The sequence below is a fragment of the Arachis hypogaea genome, chromosome 1 (assembly GCF_003086295.3).
Source record: "Arachis hypogaea cultivar Tifrunner chromosome 1, arahy.Tifrunner.gnm2.J5K5, whole genome shotgun sequence".
In the NCBI taxonomy this organism is placed as follows: Eukaryota; Viridiplantae; Streptophyta; class Magnoliopsida; order Fabales; family Fabaceae; genus Arachis; species Arachis hypogaea.
In genome coordinates this window covers 101116283-101130691 of record NC_092036.1, presented here as the reverse complement: position 1 = coordinate 101130691, position 14409 = coordinate 101116283, and the positions used below count along the sequence as shown (strand labels likewise).

The window sequence follows — 14409 nt, the reverse complement described above, 5'->3', positions numbered from 1 at the left end:
CTCTTCTCTAAAATTAAATCATAACCATACTCAATACTAATATTGTCTAATAACACCAAATATTTGAATCAATACAAATAAAATAATATTATGCATTAGTCTAAAATCTTATGCATTTTAAACATAAAACATTAATTTATAGTCTTATAATAACTAATAACACAAAATATTAAGGTTTACAATACTTAAAGTCCACATAAGAATAGCCATCATCTATCACTAATAACGCAAAATATTAATTGTGTATGATGACCGGGCCACCGAGCCGAGTTCGAGTGATCCGAGCCATGCCCCGGACCCAACCCAAAATAATGACCAGGTCTATTTTTGAGACCCTTACCCAACTCTAGACCTAGTGAAATCACACCAAATAGCTTCTAAAGTGTTCAGAGCCGGACTGAGTCTTCGGGCTGGGTTGGGCCATGCACACCTCTACTTCAACCTATAAATAATAAATAGATTGGAAACTACATTAATTGGTGAACTTACATCTATGGGCCGGCATTCTTCTCCATTTCAAGAGTTAGAGTTATAAAAAAATTGAGTAACAGTTACAGGTCAGCTGAGGCCCAACAGAATTGGGTATTTAATGGCCACCTATGGCCCATATTGGCCAACGTTACACAAAATCGAAAATGAAAAGGTATTTCTATTTGGATCAGCTCAGAAGCCTTATCCACTTCCTTCAAAACATACTTATCAGCCGTACATAGTATACAGGAATACTGTGGACTTAATACTTTTGACAATAATATACAGTAAAAATTAAGTCTGAAGCTAGTATATGCATTGGAATTTGGAAAGATAAGGGGCTCACAGTCGCATAATCTCTTTATAAACAAATTTGAAACACGTTTCAGCCTAACAAATTAAATCTAAATCAATAGTCTCATTTTTGGGTATGATTCCCATGATGTATTGTTTATAGTTATGGAGAGTTTGTATATTTTTAATTAATATAGATTCAATTTTTTTTTATTTCAAAACACAAATTAGAGGTATTCAATTAGAGGAATAAAAACTGATGATCCAATTTGAAGAAAGTTGAATTTAAATTTTGGAGTATCACAAATTAGAAGATCAGATTTGTATAAGTTTATAAATTAGAGGATTGGTTTTGTGTTTTAAAAGTTTTAAAAAATTAAAATCCACAAATCGGAGAATTAAATTTGTGTAAGTTCACAAATTGAAAAATCAATTTTGTGTTTAAAAAAAAAGTTAAACTTTACAAATCAAAAGATCATATTTGTGTTCCAGTTCATGTATTCAAGGTATACATAACATTTTTCATACTATATGCTGAACCAAAAATTAGCAAGAAGATGGTAGACATGTGCCTGTAGCCTGTGGCTAAAAAGTTGTATTGTACTAAAACCAATGGGTGTTAAAAGTTAAAATTACTGATCAATAAAGTTGTTTCATTACATTCCGAAAACTATAATTGAAAATTTAAAGGCATACACATTTGGAGCGGTTTATAAACTTGTCTTCAAGTGTGGTTTACTTTGCGAATTCCAAATTGCAACCGCGATGGGATGAGATGGAGAAAACAGACAGCAGTAAGACAAAAAAACCAAAATCATAATTGCTCGATGTACCCTCACAACAAAAAGTAGTATGAAATATATCTATACATAAGGAGCTGTCCTTATCGATTGCCCATCTTTATCCCAATCCCCAGCACTTACCATTTTAGCAGTAAGGATATAATGACTTTGCATAAAATAATTTTCTTTTTAATTTGTAGTTTTTGTCATAAATACAAGTCTATAGCACTTAGGGTTATTTGGTCTGGATTCATTCTGTGAGTTTTATGTATAGAAGTGTCAGTTGGTGTGTCCAAATTTCGGATGTTGATAGAAGCTAAGGGATTAAAAATTGGAGAAGATTTAGGCATTAAAAATTTTCATGAAACAATTGAAATATACGAAGATAAGACATTTCATTCACCAGGGTGATGAAAATCTGCTCATAGTATGAAGGTAAATTATAGATATTATTTCGTTTAGTGTTCTTATATATAGTTAGTTGTGTTTTCTACTAATAGTAATAGTAAATTTTAATGGTTAAAACCTACTAATATGCTAAGAAGAAAAATGATATGCTGTTGGGGAAAGAAGAGGAAGTAATTTAATTCCAGCCTCCTTTTCAAATTAAACCTATATACGGGAAGACTGCGTTGAATAATGATGTAGTGATACAGTGACGAAAGCTGTGTCTACTTTACGTGTAATAATGAATAAATAATAATTTGGCCTTTCTTTTCAGTTTTCAACTACTATAGCATTTTACCGTTCAATTATATTATTAGCAAGTAAATGAATAACTAACTGAGTGGCGCGCATTCGATGAATTGAGAAATGGTTTGGCGGGTGATGAGTTGGGTGAGAAGGGCAGGACGGTCATTTTAATAAATGAGCGAAGAGTTAGGGTTTTTTCTTTTCTTTTTATATTTTTTGAGGTGGCGTTTTATAAAGGGAGGAAGCATCTCTTTTTGTTTTGTGATTAGATCTGCTGCGGCCGGTGAGACCTCCCCTTTTCTCTTCACTTGTTATCTTTTCTCACTCTTCACTGCACGCCGCCTTCTTCCGCCGCCGCTCTTCATTTCCAACATTCTGACCTCATTTCGCTTCTCATTCTGACTCTGATTCACCCTACCTCCATCCTATACCTCAGATCTTCTCTTCTACCTCCTAACAATGGTGGATTCAACTGGAAAAGTGAGTACTTACTTACTCTTGGCTTCACGATTCAGTGATTCGTGATCCTCTCTCTTTGATTACTAATTAGTCATAGCTGATCACCTTAATTTGTGCTGCGATGCAGGGATCGGACTCCTCCGGCGGCGGTGGTAAGAGTCCAACCACCGAGCTGAAGAAGACGTGCGCCGACTGCGGCACATCCAAGACTCCTCTATGGAGAGGTGGTCCCGCTGGCCCTAAGGTAACGCCGCCTTGTGTTTCGATTCAATTTCATTCCGCGATCTACCAGATCAGCTCATGGAATTCCTTGATCTCACTTTTCTTACATTCTATTTCGATCTGTGTAGTCTCTATGCAACGCGTGCGGGATCAGGAGCCGGAAGAAGAAGAGAGCCATTCTCGGAATCACGAGAGGAACCGCCGACGATGTTAAGAAGGGGAAAAGGAGCAACACCGCCGCCAATAATAGCTTGAATTTCAAGCAGCGGTTTATGGCATTGGCGAGGCAAGTCATGACGAAGAAATCGAATAATCTTGCGCACAGCCACAGGAACAAGTTGGGAGAGGAGGAACAAGCAGCTGTTCTTTTAATGTCCCTCTCTTACGGATCCGTTTATGCTTAAATCCCCTTATCAATTCTAGAATTTATTAATTAATTACTAAGAGTTTATTGGAGTTAGATTAGTTAGACTTAGATTAGATTAGATTAGATTTTGTTCTACCATGTACCTGTACTACCGCTTTCCCCCCTAACCCTTTTCTAAGTGTATATGTAATTTGTTTCCTTATGATGAGTGTGTGATCATGAATGAATGTAACGAAATCATCATTCAAGTCCAATTTTGGTAATTTTATTTATCTATGTTTCTCATTGTTACGCCTTGTTTTTTTCTTGCATCGTCTTTTTCATGCCCTAAATTGCGATTTTGTTGGTATAAGTATAACCACCCGAAATTCTTGTGAAGAATTTGACACTGCAATCTAATTTCAGGCACTATCAACTCTTTCTTCCAAGGCTACAACACCGACAATTATAGATCGGGGATCAGTTGTGTCATATACACATGTGAAATTGATGTAAGGACTTGCCCAAGTAAAAAATGGCGGTATAATTTCATGATTAGGTTTGTTGATTCATCTAATCTTTTTTCCCGTTGCGTAATGTGTAATTTCACTAATTTGTATTTCAAAAAAGTCAGAAGGGTGGCAAAAAGGAAAGAAATTTAAAAGAGGAGGGAACGTGAAATTCATAGTTCCCGCTAGTTTGACTCTAGAAAACATTAAACATGTACATTCAAAGGCTATTCAGGTTCAAGAATCAGCAGTCAGACTCACACACTTGTGTCATTGTGTGATTGTGTCCTTGTCCGTCACATTTCAAGGCCACCGTCATTCACTCGTACGCATCTTTTGTGCCTATTAAAGTTGGAGCTTTTAAATAAAAAATTACTTATCAAATTAGTTACTATGATTTATATATTATTTTTTCAATATTTTTTAATAATTTTTTTATTGATTTAAAACCACTTGTTAAAGGTATTTAGTGAAGAAAACCTTTGAAATTTTTTAATAGAAGTAATTTTAACAAATGTTCTTAGCACGATCCTAATTTTTAATAATTTTTTTAATGATATTCTTAACTAGTACCCACCTCTAAAGCAATTGTTAGTAGATATTGTTTTCTTAAAACTAAAATATAGATACAAATGGCGTTTTAGATCCTTTTCCCTTCATTTTCTTTCACATTAGATGATTAGAAGTGAACATTTCTTTTCCAAGTCAGAAGATTTCTTTTATCTATTGATATTTCTTTCAAAAAAATAGTGTCATTTCCTTTTCTTTCCTTGTCTTAACGCCAACAAATAGGTAAGATTACATCTTAACTAAATATGGCTTTACTTCAATAAACCTATTCTCTTACATATGTAGTTCGAATTAGCTTTATTAACTAATATAAATATAACTTTTATTATGTCTAAATTCTGCTTGAAAGCGTATATATAGAAGAGACGAAATCTGGAAGTAAGGATAAGAGGTGGCTGAAAACAATGGTGCTAAAACTATATAATGGAGATTAGCATTTAATCTTTCAACAGAAGTGTTAGGGATTAAATTAAAGATTTATTCTTTAATTCTAGTTCCTTCTTTTTCATTTTTTCCCCTCATCGTTTAAACAAGAATAGTAAAAGCTAAAACATTTATAAGTTGAATATCATGTATCTTAAATCATATATCTTGTTAATGTGTTAAATATACAAATTATGTATTGAAAAATTTAAATTTTCAAGTTTTCAAAGTGTTTATTGTATAAAAAATATGCAAAAATTAGAAAATATTTTATAAAAATAAAACCTTAACAAATAAAGGATAGTTGTTGGCAAAAGAACGAGCCAAACAAGCGGCAACTAAGATTTCCCCTTTTCTTTCGTATTCAAATTTGTTTTGTTTTTGCCCCAATTGCGACCTATTCTAGCATTATCGTTAAATACTTTTTTCCTAAAATAATAATTCGCACTATTATTGAACAAAAAAATAATCCCATTGGACAATGGCATCAACTAAATCTAATGTGTAAAGCATCCCGCCCTTTTCAACTTTGTCAAGCAAGCAAATCGACACTCGCTTCAATTTCATACAAATTCTAAATGTAGATTAATATAGCGCAACATTTGCTTTTACATATTGAACGCCGCAGAAATTGATCCAATAGAATAGATCATGCAGGAAAAATAAAAGGAAAAATTGGACCGCAGCGTCAAATTTTATTACAACATGAGAAACGAGGATGAGTAAATCACCAAAATTGGACTTGAATGATTTTGTTAACAATTCATGATCACACACTCAACAAGATGGATCGATAGAAACAAATTACATATACACTTAGAAAGGGGGTTAGGGGGAGGCGGTACAAGTGCATGGTAGAACAAAATCTAATCATAGCCTAAGCTAGCTGCAATATTCTTAGTAATTGATTGATTAATTAATTAATTAATTGATTAATATAATTCTAGAATTGAAGAGATTCTCTTAGGCATAAACGGATCCATAAGAGAGAGACATGAGCAGGAAAGCAGCTTGTTCTTCCTCTCCCAACTTGTTCCTGTGGGTGTGCGCAGGATTCGATCGCTGCCTCGCCATTGTGATCCACCTCTTCTTGAAACTAAAGCTATCCCCAAACTTGTTATTATTACTATTGGCGACGGTGTTGCTTCTTTTCCCCTTTTTAACATCGTCGGTGGTGGTGGTTCCTCTTGCGATTCCGAGTATGGCTCTCTTCTTCTTGCGGCTCCTGATCCCGCAGGCATTGCATAGAGACTGAAAAAACATCACATTCAAATGTAAGAAACGTAAGATCAAGAGCTTCCGTGAGCTGATCTGGTAGATCGCGAAAGGTGAGGCAGTAGGAGTAGGTGGCGGCGTTACCTTGGGGCCGGCGGGGCCACCTCTCCATAGAGGAGTCTTGGAGGTACCGCAGTCGGCGCACGTCTTCTTCTGCTCGGTTGTTGGACTTTTACCTGCGGCGGCGGAGTTAGGGCTTGCATCATCGGAGTCCGATCCCTGCAATCAGAGCACAAATTAAGGTGATCAGATATGAGTAGTTGAGAATCAAAGAGGGAGGATCATGAATCGTGAAGGTAGAGTAAATAGGTACTCACTTTTCCAGTTGAATCCACCATGTTGAGAAAGGAGTATCCAAGATCTGAGAGCAAATGGAATGATCGAATTGAGAGAGAGAAAGAGAAGAGAAGATAGAAGTGGAATGAGAAATGAAGGAGTGAGTGGAGAGCAAAGAGGCATGCAGTGAGTGAGTGAAGAGTGAAGAGAGTGTGTGGTGTGAGAAGAAGAATCGAAAAGGAAAGAGAATGAGAGAGTGTGGCAGTGAAAGAGAGAAAGAAAGAAAGAGGGAAGGGAACACACGCGCAACGGCCGCAGCAGATCTAATCAAAAATAAAAAAGAGGAGCCCCCCTTTATAAAACGGCCACCACAAAAACCCTAACTCTCCGTTGCATTCTAAAATTACCATAAAGCCCTTCTCATTCCCCCCGCCAAATCACTCCCCAAATTAATATATACGCGCCATTTATTCTTACTATTAAACTTTCTCCTTTTTGGAAATGGCGTCTTTTTTCTCCTCCAGGTATCCTTCGTTTCATAAGACAAAGATTAATTTGCTGTGAATTTAACCTTTATTTAAAAATTTATAGTTAATCAATAAATTATTATAAATTTAATTGGTTTCTTGTTTTTGTTATTCATTTAATTAAATTAAATTAAAAAACTAATAAATTTTATTAAATAGAAAAATGCATTAATATATTTCTTAAATGCTCTCGGAGTAAATGAGAGCTTTGGTTCTATTATATTCATATTAGGACAGTGTGAAAAAAGAATGCCTTATTCTCACAGTGTGATGTGTCTCATTCAACTTTTGAATGTAAACAAAATTAAAGGAGCTTTCATTAAGACAAATCATTCAACCCAATCACCTTATATTAATTCTCAAGTACCAACACCATATATTATAATAGATTTAATTAGTAAAACCAAAACATGTAAAAGGCTAAAAGCTCTGACTTAAACCCTTGACCACAGTCATCTGCACCCCTTGAGTTCTTATTTGATAGTGGTTGTCATTATCTGTCTCTAAACATAAAATCCATTTCGAATTTAGGATTCATGAGGAAAGTTGACTGACGGATCATATATATTTTGCGAAGCTATGGCCATTCTCAAGTCTCAAGTCAATTTCTTATTTTATTTCAAATTGATGATTTCATGTAAATGGGAAATGCTAATTTGATAAGAGTAGTATTTGATGTATAGTTAAAGGTTGAAGACTTGGAATTTGGCCAAAAAAAAAAAGAACTTATTTAAGTAAATTTTTTATATGATCATTAGCAACTTGAATAACAGCAACCAACCATAAAAAAGAGTCTAAATAACCACCCAAAAAACAAGAAGAAAAAATGGAAGAATGAGCTCATGAAGAGATTAGCGTCAAATTCTTGAGTCCGGAGGTAAAATAGCTCATTGAATGAGCCACGGAATCGTGCTATATTTTAGTGGTCTTTAGTGTTGCCAATTGAGCTCAAATTGGTTCAATTCAAAAGCTTTCACATGGTGCCTCAATTCATCTTCAAAATTCTTTACCAATGGATGGACTTCTTGCAACAAATGAGTTTATCTGTGGTCTAATGATGGGTAGAACATTCATTTTTGTGTTGTCTATTTAGAATACCTATAAATTTTCAATCATAGAGATGGAAGTATTGATGGACATAAGGTTCCATCATAGAAATTTTAGAAATATAAGAATGGGACTCATTTCATTCACCTTCTAAAAGTCTTTATTAGTTTATGGGTTCTTACAATTAAAGTCAACTATCATAAATAAAAGTTTCTTTTTACATACCTAGTTATCTACTAGAACTAAGTTTCATTTTAATTTACGAAATTAGCAAATTGTACTGATTTAATCTTTAAAATTTTAATGGTTATTATTTAATTTGGACTCCAAATTCAAAAAAAAATGCACCACATTAGTCTTTTTGATTCTCTCATATATTTTTCGTCACCAAAACTCAACGCGATTAATGACGTAACCTAACCTTTACTATACTGGACATAGCCAAAAGAAGTCGCACGTATTTTTAACGCTAAATAAAGCTTGAAATGAGGTCGTTTGAGATATTTCCATACTAAAACATTAAGCCTTTTTTTTATCATTTTGTCTTCTTCTTCTCTATTGAGCTTTAAACACACACAAACAAACAAATTTCTTCCATGGGTCAAACGCAATAAAAGTTGTTGGAGATTGAGTGTTTGTGGTGATGTTTTGTTTATAACGGAGTGTTTATAGACAAGCATGGAGGTTGAGAATGGGTGTTGTTCATACCCTGTTGTTCATACCCTGGCCCAATGATAAAGGCCCACGTCCAAATAGAAAGGCTTAATCCGAAGAATTAAGCCTAACTAAGCACCGACCTTCATATAAGAAGTCGGTGTTGACTACGACTTACTTCGAAGAAGTTGGACATGAGGTTAGCTGGCGGATAAACACTCATTTGAATGAGTAACCACCCCTAAAATCTCTCTAACCGCTTCATCAAGCCATATCTTAACCTCCCTAAGATAGAGGGGCGGTTAACACCCAAAAGATACGGCACTACTCCAACGGTGGTTATTGGCTCACCACTATAAATACACTGACACCCCTCAGGTATCTCTAAGCCCAATACTCTCTAGACCTGCTAACGCCCTTGCTAACTTAGGCATCGGAGTGTCTTTGCAGGTACCACCCCCCATTCACTCACGCACACAAGTCGGAAGGAGGCTCCAGCGTGCGAACCAGCTCGGAGACTACCATCCGCGGGCGATTGGGCCAACCAACGTCATCTATTCTGTTAATCTCCGGTTACCCACCGTAACATTGGCGCCGTTGCCGGGGACCCGAGAGATCATCCATCGATGGCGGACAGATCCCACGAAGAAGGCCATGTGGAGACAGACTCTGAGCAAGAGAATCTGGACACAGGCAATAACGATGTGGACCTCGCCCTCCACCAGGAAGTGGATAATCAGCATAGAGAAGGCACCTCCGGGGTAAAAAACCCGAAGGTAAACTCCTCAGAAGGGCGCGAGTCAGAGAAAGGAGGACCATCCCACGTAACTGAACTCATGGGGTTAATCCACAGCCGCCTGGAACAGTTAGAACAAGAGCGGGAGCGGAAAAAGGAAACCGAAAAGAGCCTAAAAGAGGAGATGGAACGACGAAAAGAGTTGGAAAGAAAACTCTTGAAATTAGAATCCACCCTCAAAGGTCGTAACTCCCGTGATGAACAAGAAGAACTGCCTTTAGGTGGGGAGGATCCTTTTAGCGAGGACATAATGAGAGCAAAGGTTCCGAGGAACTTTAAAAGCCCTGACATGGACCTCTACGATGGAACCACGGATCCAAAGCATCACCTGAGTAATTTCAAAAGTCGGATGTATCTAGCCGATGCTTCCGACGCTACGCGATGCAAAGCTTTTCCGACCACTCTATCAAAAGCAGCGATGAAGTGGTTCGACAGCCTCCCCCCGAGGTCGGTTACTAGCTTTGAAGACCTCTCAAGGAAGTTTTTGATGAGGTTCTCAATCCAGAAAGACAAAGTGAAACATGCACCGAGCCTCCTGGAAATAAAACAGGAGGTCGGAGAATCTTTACGAGCCTATATGGAAAGGTTAAACAAAGCATGTTTGGAGATTCAAGACCTGCCCACAGAGGCAGTCATAATGGGGTTAGTCAATGGACTCAGAGAAGGTCCCTTCTCACAGTCCATATCTAAAAGACACCCCGTTTCTCTAAGTGATGTACAAGAAAGAGCTGAAAAGTACATCAATATGGAGGAAAATTCCAAATTGAGAGACCTGAGCTGGCGACCTGGGGTCCCTCCCTTAACAAAAGAGAGGGAAAGGGAAACCAAGAAAAAGGAAGAACTCGGTCTCGAGAGGCCAAGGAAATATCACTCTTATACTCCCCTGAAAGTTTCTATAGTGGATGTATACAGAGAAATTTGCAACACTGAAAGACTGCCACCCCCTAGACCCATTAAAAATAAAAAAGGGGGGAGCCGCAGCGATTACTGTGAGTACCATAAAATATATGGTCACTCCACAAACGACTGCTACGATCTTAAAAATGTGATGGAAAAGCTGGCCAGAGAAGGTCGGCTTGATAGATATCTCATAGAAAGGTCGGACAGTCATGGAAAGAGAAAGCGAGATGATATGGATAGAAGAGACCCACCACCGCAGACTCCAGAAAGACATATCCATATGATCTCAGGAGGGTTTGCGGGAGGGGGACTCACCAAATCCTCTCGCAAAAGACATCTCAAAAGAGTCTACCAGGTCGGGGAGGAGTCACCCGACCTTCCTACCATTTCATTCACAAAAGAAGATGGGCAAGGAATAATCCCTGGACACGACGATCCAGTGGTAATAACTATGATCCTAGCAAATGCCCATCTCCACAGAACCCTAGTAGACCAAGGAAGCTCGGCAGACATTCTCTTTAAGCCTGCTTTCGACAAACTAGGGTTAGGTGAGAAAGAGTTGAGAGCCTACCCCGACACCCTATACGGATTAGGGGACACGCCAATAAAACCACTAGAATTTTTGCCCCTTCACACCACTTTTGGAAAAGGGGAAAAATCAAAGACTCTGAGCATAGACTTCATAGTCATCGACGTGGGGTCAGCATATAATGCTTTAATCGGCAGAGCTACCCTTAATCGGCTCGGAGCTGTGGTATCCACTCCCCACCTCTGCATGAAATTCCCGACCTCAGCGGGGATAGCAACGGTAAGGGGAGACCAAAAATTGGCAAGAAAATGTTACAATGAAAGCCTAAATCTGAGAGGAAAGAACAGAGAAGTTCACACAATAGAGCTCGGCGGCGCAAGGGCCAGATAAGAGTTGCGACCACAATCGGGAGGAAAAACCGAGGAGATACAGGTCGGCGAAGAGGAAGGGAAAAACACTTATATAGGAGCCGACCTAGAGGAAACTCTAAAACAAGGGTTGGCAAAACTCCTAAGAGATAATTCCGACCTCTTCGCCTGGAAGGCCTCTGACATGCCTGGGATTGACCCTGAGTTCATGTCCCATAAGCTCTCGGTTTATCCAGGGTCTCAACCCGTACAACAAAGAAGACGCAAGCTCGGTCCAAAACGAGCCCTAATAGTAGAAGAGCAAGTACAGGCGCTCCTGGAAGCCGGCTTTATCAGAGAGGTCAAGTACCCAACATGGCTAGCCAATGTAGTGCTAGTCAAAAAATAGAATGGCAAATGGAGAATGTGTGTCGGCTATACCGATTTAAATAAGGCATGTCCCAAGGACCCTTATCCCCTACCAAGTATTGATACCCTAGTGGATTCCAGCTCGGGGTACCAATACTTATCGTTCATGGACGCCTACTCGGGATATAATCAAATCCCGATGTATGAGCCAGACCAGGAGAAAACTTCATTCATCACACCTAGAGCCAACTTCTGCTACGTGGTCATGCCATTCGGATTGAAGAATGCAGGAGCCACATATCAAAGGTTGATGAATAAAGTATTTTCCCCCCACCTGGGGAACCTAATGGAAGTATACGTCGACGACATGCTAGTAAAAACCAAGAAGGAAGTCGACCTCTTGTCCGACCTCTCACAAGTTTTCGACACCATAAGGCTGCATGGGATGAGGCTAAATCCCGCAAAGTGCGCCTTCGCGGTGGAGGCAGGAAAATTTCTAGGGTTTATGCTGACACAAAGAGGGATTGAAGCCAATCCCGACAAGTGTAGAGCCGTCTTAGAAATGAAAAGCCCGACTTGTTTGAGAGAAGTCCAGCAGCTCAATGGCCGACTTGCAGCCCTCTCTAGATTTCTGGCGGGATCGGCGCTAAAATCCCTTCCACTATTTTCCTTATTAAGAAAGGGATGCCAGTTCAAATGGACTCCTGAATGCGAGGAGGCGTTCCAGGAGTTCAAAAAGTTTTTAAGCCAACCTCCTATCCTAACCCGACCAGTACCGGGGAAAGACCTCGTTCTGTACCTATCCGTAGCATACAGGGCTGTCTCGTCAGCCCTGATAAAAGAAGACGAGGTCGGACAACATCCAGTCTACTTTATCAGTAAAGTACTACAAGGCCCTGAACTAAGGTACCACAAACTAGAAAAGTTTGCCTACTCCTTAGTAATAGCCTCACGAAGGCTACGACCTTACTTTCAAGCTCACACAATACGAGTCCGTACGAACCAATCCATGAAGCAAATCCTCCAAAAGACGGATGTTGCAGAAAGAATGGTTCAATGGGCAATAGAACTTTCCGAGTTCGATTTGAGATATGAAACTCGGACAGCAATTAAAGCACAATGCCTCGCCGACTTCGTGGCGGAATACGCAGGGGATCAAGAGGAAAAACCGACTACATGGGAACTCTATGTAGACGGATCCTCCAACAAAACAGGAAGCGGTGCAGGTATAATATTGGTAGATGAAAGAGGAACCCAGATAGAGGTTTCCTTAAAATTTGAATTTCCGGCTTCAAATAATCAGGCAGAATATGAAGCCTTGATCGCCAGACTAAAGTTGGCAGAAGAAGTCAGTGCTACAAAGGTAAGGATATACAGCGACTCACAGGTGGTGACCTCCCAGATAAGTGGAGAATATCAGGCAAATGACCCAAACATGAAGAGGTACTTGGACAAAACTCTGGAACACCTCGGGCATTTTGCAGAAACCGAGGTTAAACACATAACTCGGGACTTAAACAGCAGAGCAGACGCCCTGTCCAAGTTAGCAAGTACCAAACCAGGAGGGAACAACAGAAGCCTGATTCAAGAAACCCTCCAAGAACCCTCCGTAGCAAAAACAGAAGACAAGCAAGAAGTACTTGAGGTAACAGGTTTAAACCTCGGATGGATGAACCCTCTAGTCGAATACATAAAATTCGACGTCCTCCCTAAGGAGGAGAAAGAAGCTAAAAAGATCCGAAGGGAAGCACAACACTACACCTTGGTAAGAAATGTCCTCTATAGAAGGAGGATATCAACGCCATTGTTAAAGTGCGTACCGACCTCAAAAACTCCCGAGGTATTGGAGGAAGTACATAGTGGGATCTGCGGAAATCATCTCGGAGCAAGGTCACTAGCCAGAAAAATAATCCCAGTTGGATTCTACTTGCCGACCTTGCAGAAAGATGCCACAGAATTTGTGAAAAAGTGTCAACCATGTCAGATACATGCGAATTTCCACGTGGCTCCACCAGAAGAGCTCATCAGTATCACTTCTCCATGGCCTTTTGCAAAATAGGGAATGGATTTGTTAGGTCCTTTTCCCCAAGCGCCAGGACAAGTCAAATACCTAATCGTGGGAATAGATTACTTCACAAAGTGGATAGAAGCAGAACCATTGGCCACCATCACCGCTCAAAGAAGTCGCAGGTTTCTCTACAAGAACATCATCACAAGATATGGGATACCTTATTCCATTACTACAGATAATGGAACCCAATTCACCGATGCTGCCTTCAGAAGCTTAGTAGCTAGTATGAAAATCAAACATCAGTTCACCTCGGTAGAGCACCCACAAGCCAATGGGCAAGCCGAGGCAGCCAACAAAGTCATACTGGCAGGGCTAAAGAAGAGACTACAGGAAGCAAAAGGAACTTGGGCTGAAGAGCTCCCTCAGGTGCTATGGGCTTATAGGACAACCCCCCAATCCGCCACGGGGGAAACACCTTTCCGACTAGTCTATGGCGTAGAAGCCATGATACCAATAGAAATCAATGAGCAAAGCCCAAGGGTAGTTCTCCATGACGAGGTCGGAAACGTACAGGGACACAAAGAGGAGCTCGACTTGCTCCCCGAAGTCCGAGAAGATGCCCAGATAAGAGAAGCAGACTTGAAACAAAGGATGACTACAAGGTACAACAAAAAAGTCATTCGAAGAACATTCGCCCCTGATGACTTGGTCTTAATCAGAAACGACATTGGAGTCAACAAATCAGGAGAAGGAAAGCTCGCCGCAAATTGGAAGGGACCATACACAGTCAATGAAGTTTTAGGAAAATGTTATTATAAAGTAACCGACCTGAACGGCACTGAATTACCAAGGTCGTGGCATGCTTGTAATATGAAAAGGTACTACAGTTAAAAGCGAACTCTACTCCCT

The 14409-nt window shown here is 39.4% G+C and overlaps 2 protein-coding genes across 2 annotated transcripts; one reads left to right on the top strand and one right to left on the bottom strand.

Annotated features, from left to right (window-relative positions):
• Nucleotides 1-2347: 2347 nt before the first annotated feature.
• LOC112703462 (GATA transcription factor 15) lies at nucleotides 2348-3542 on the top strand. The gene is made up of 3 exons (XM_025754918.3): nucleotides 2348-2720; nucleotides 2827-2943; nucleotides 3050-3542. Exons 1-3 carry the CDS (start codon nucleotides 2700-2702, stop codon nucleotides 3323-3325), a joined length of 414 nt encoding a protein of 137 aa, XP_025610703.1. The 5' UTR covers nucleotides 2348-2699; the 3' UTR covers nucleotides 3326-3542.
• A 1890-nt stretch (nucleotides 3543-5432) lies between these two features.
• Nucleotides 5433-11030, bottom strand: LOC112703445 (GATA transcription factor 15). Its single transcript, XM_025754896.3, has 3 exons — nucleotides 6362-11030; nucleotides 6129-6263; nucleotides 5433-6020 (listed from the first exon to the last, which is right to left on the bottom strand). The coding sequence occupies exons 1-3, from the start codon at nucleotides 6380-6382 to the stop codon at nucleotides 5733-5735; spliced, it is 444 nt and encodes a 147-aa protein (XP_025610681.1). The 5' UTR covers nucleotides 6383-11030; the 3' UTR covers nucleotides 5433-5732.
• Between the last annotated feature and the right edge of the window lie 3379 nt (nucleotides 11031-14409).

Excerpts from the sequence above, each read along its gene's own strand:
- LOC112703445 (XM_025754896.3), bottom strand. The coding sequence starts at position 6,382 with ATGGTGGATTCAACTGGAAAA. Across the intron at positions 6,264-6,361 it reads TGGTGGATTCAACTGGAAAA|GGATCGGACTCCGATGATGC; the intron begins GTGAGTACCTAT and ends CTCTGATTGCAG. Across the intron at positions 6,021-6,128 it reads GTGGCCCCGCCGGCCCCAAG|TCTCTATGCAATGCCTGCGG; the intron begins GTAACGCCGCCA and ends ATGTTTTTTCAG.
- LOC112703462 (XM_025754918.3), top strand. The coding sequence starts at position 2,700 with ATGGTGGATTCAACTGGAAAA. Across the intron at positions 2,721-2,826 it reads TGGTGGATTCAACTGGAAAA|GGATCGGACTCCTCCGGCGG; the intron begins GTGAGTACTTAC and ends GCTGCGATGCAG. Across the intron at positions 2,944-3,049 it reads GTGGTCCCGCTGGCCCTAAG|TCTCTATGCAACGCGTGCGG; the intron begins GTAACGCCGCCT and ends CGATCTGTGTAG.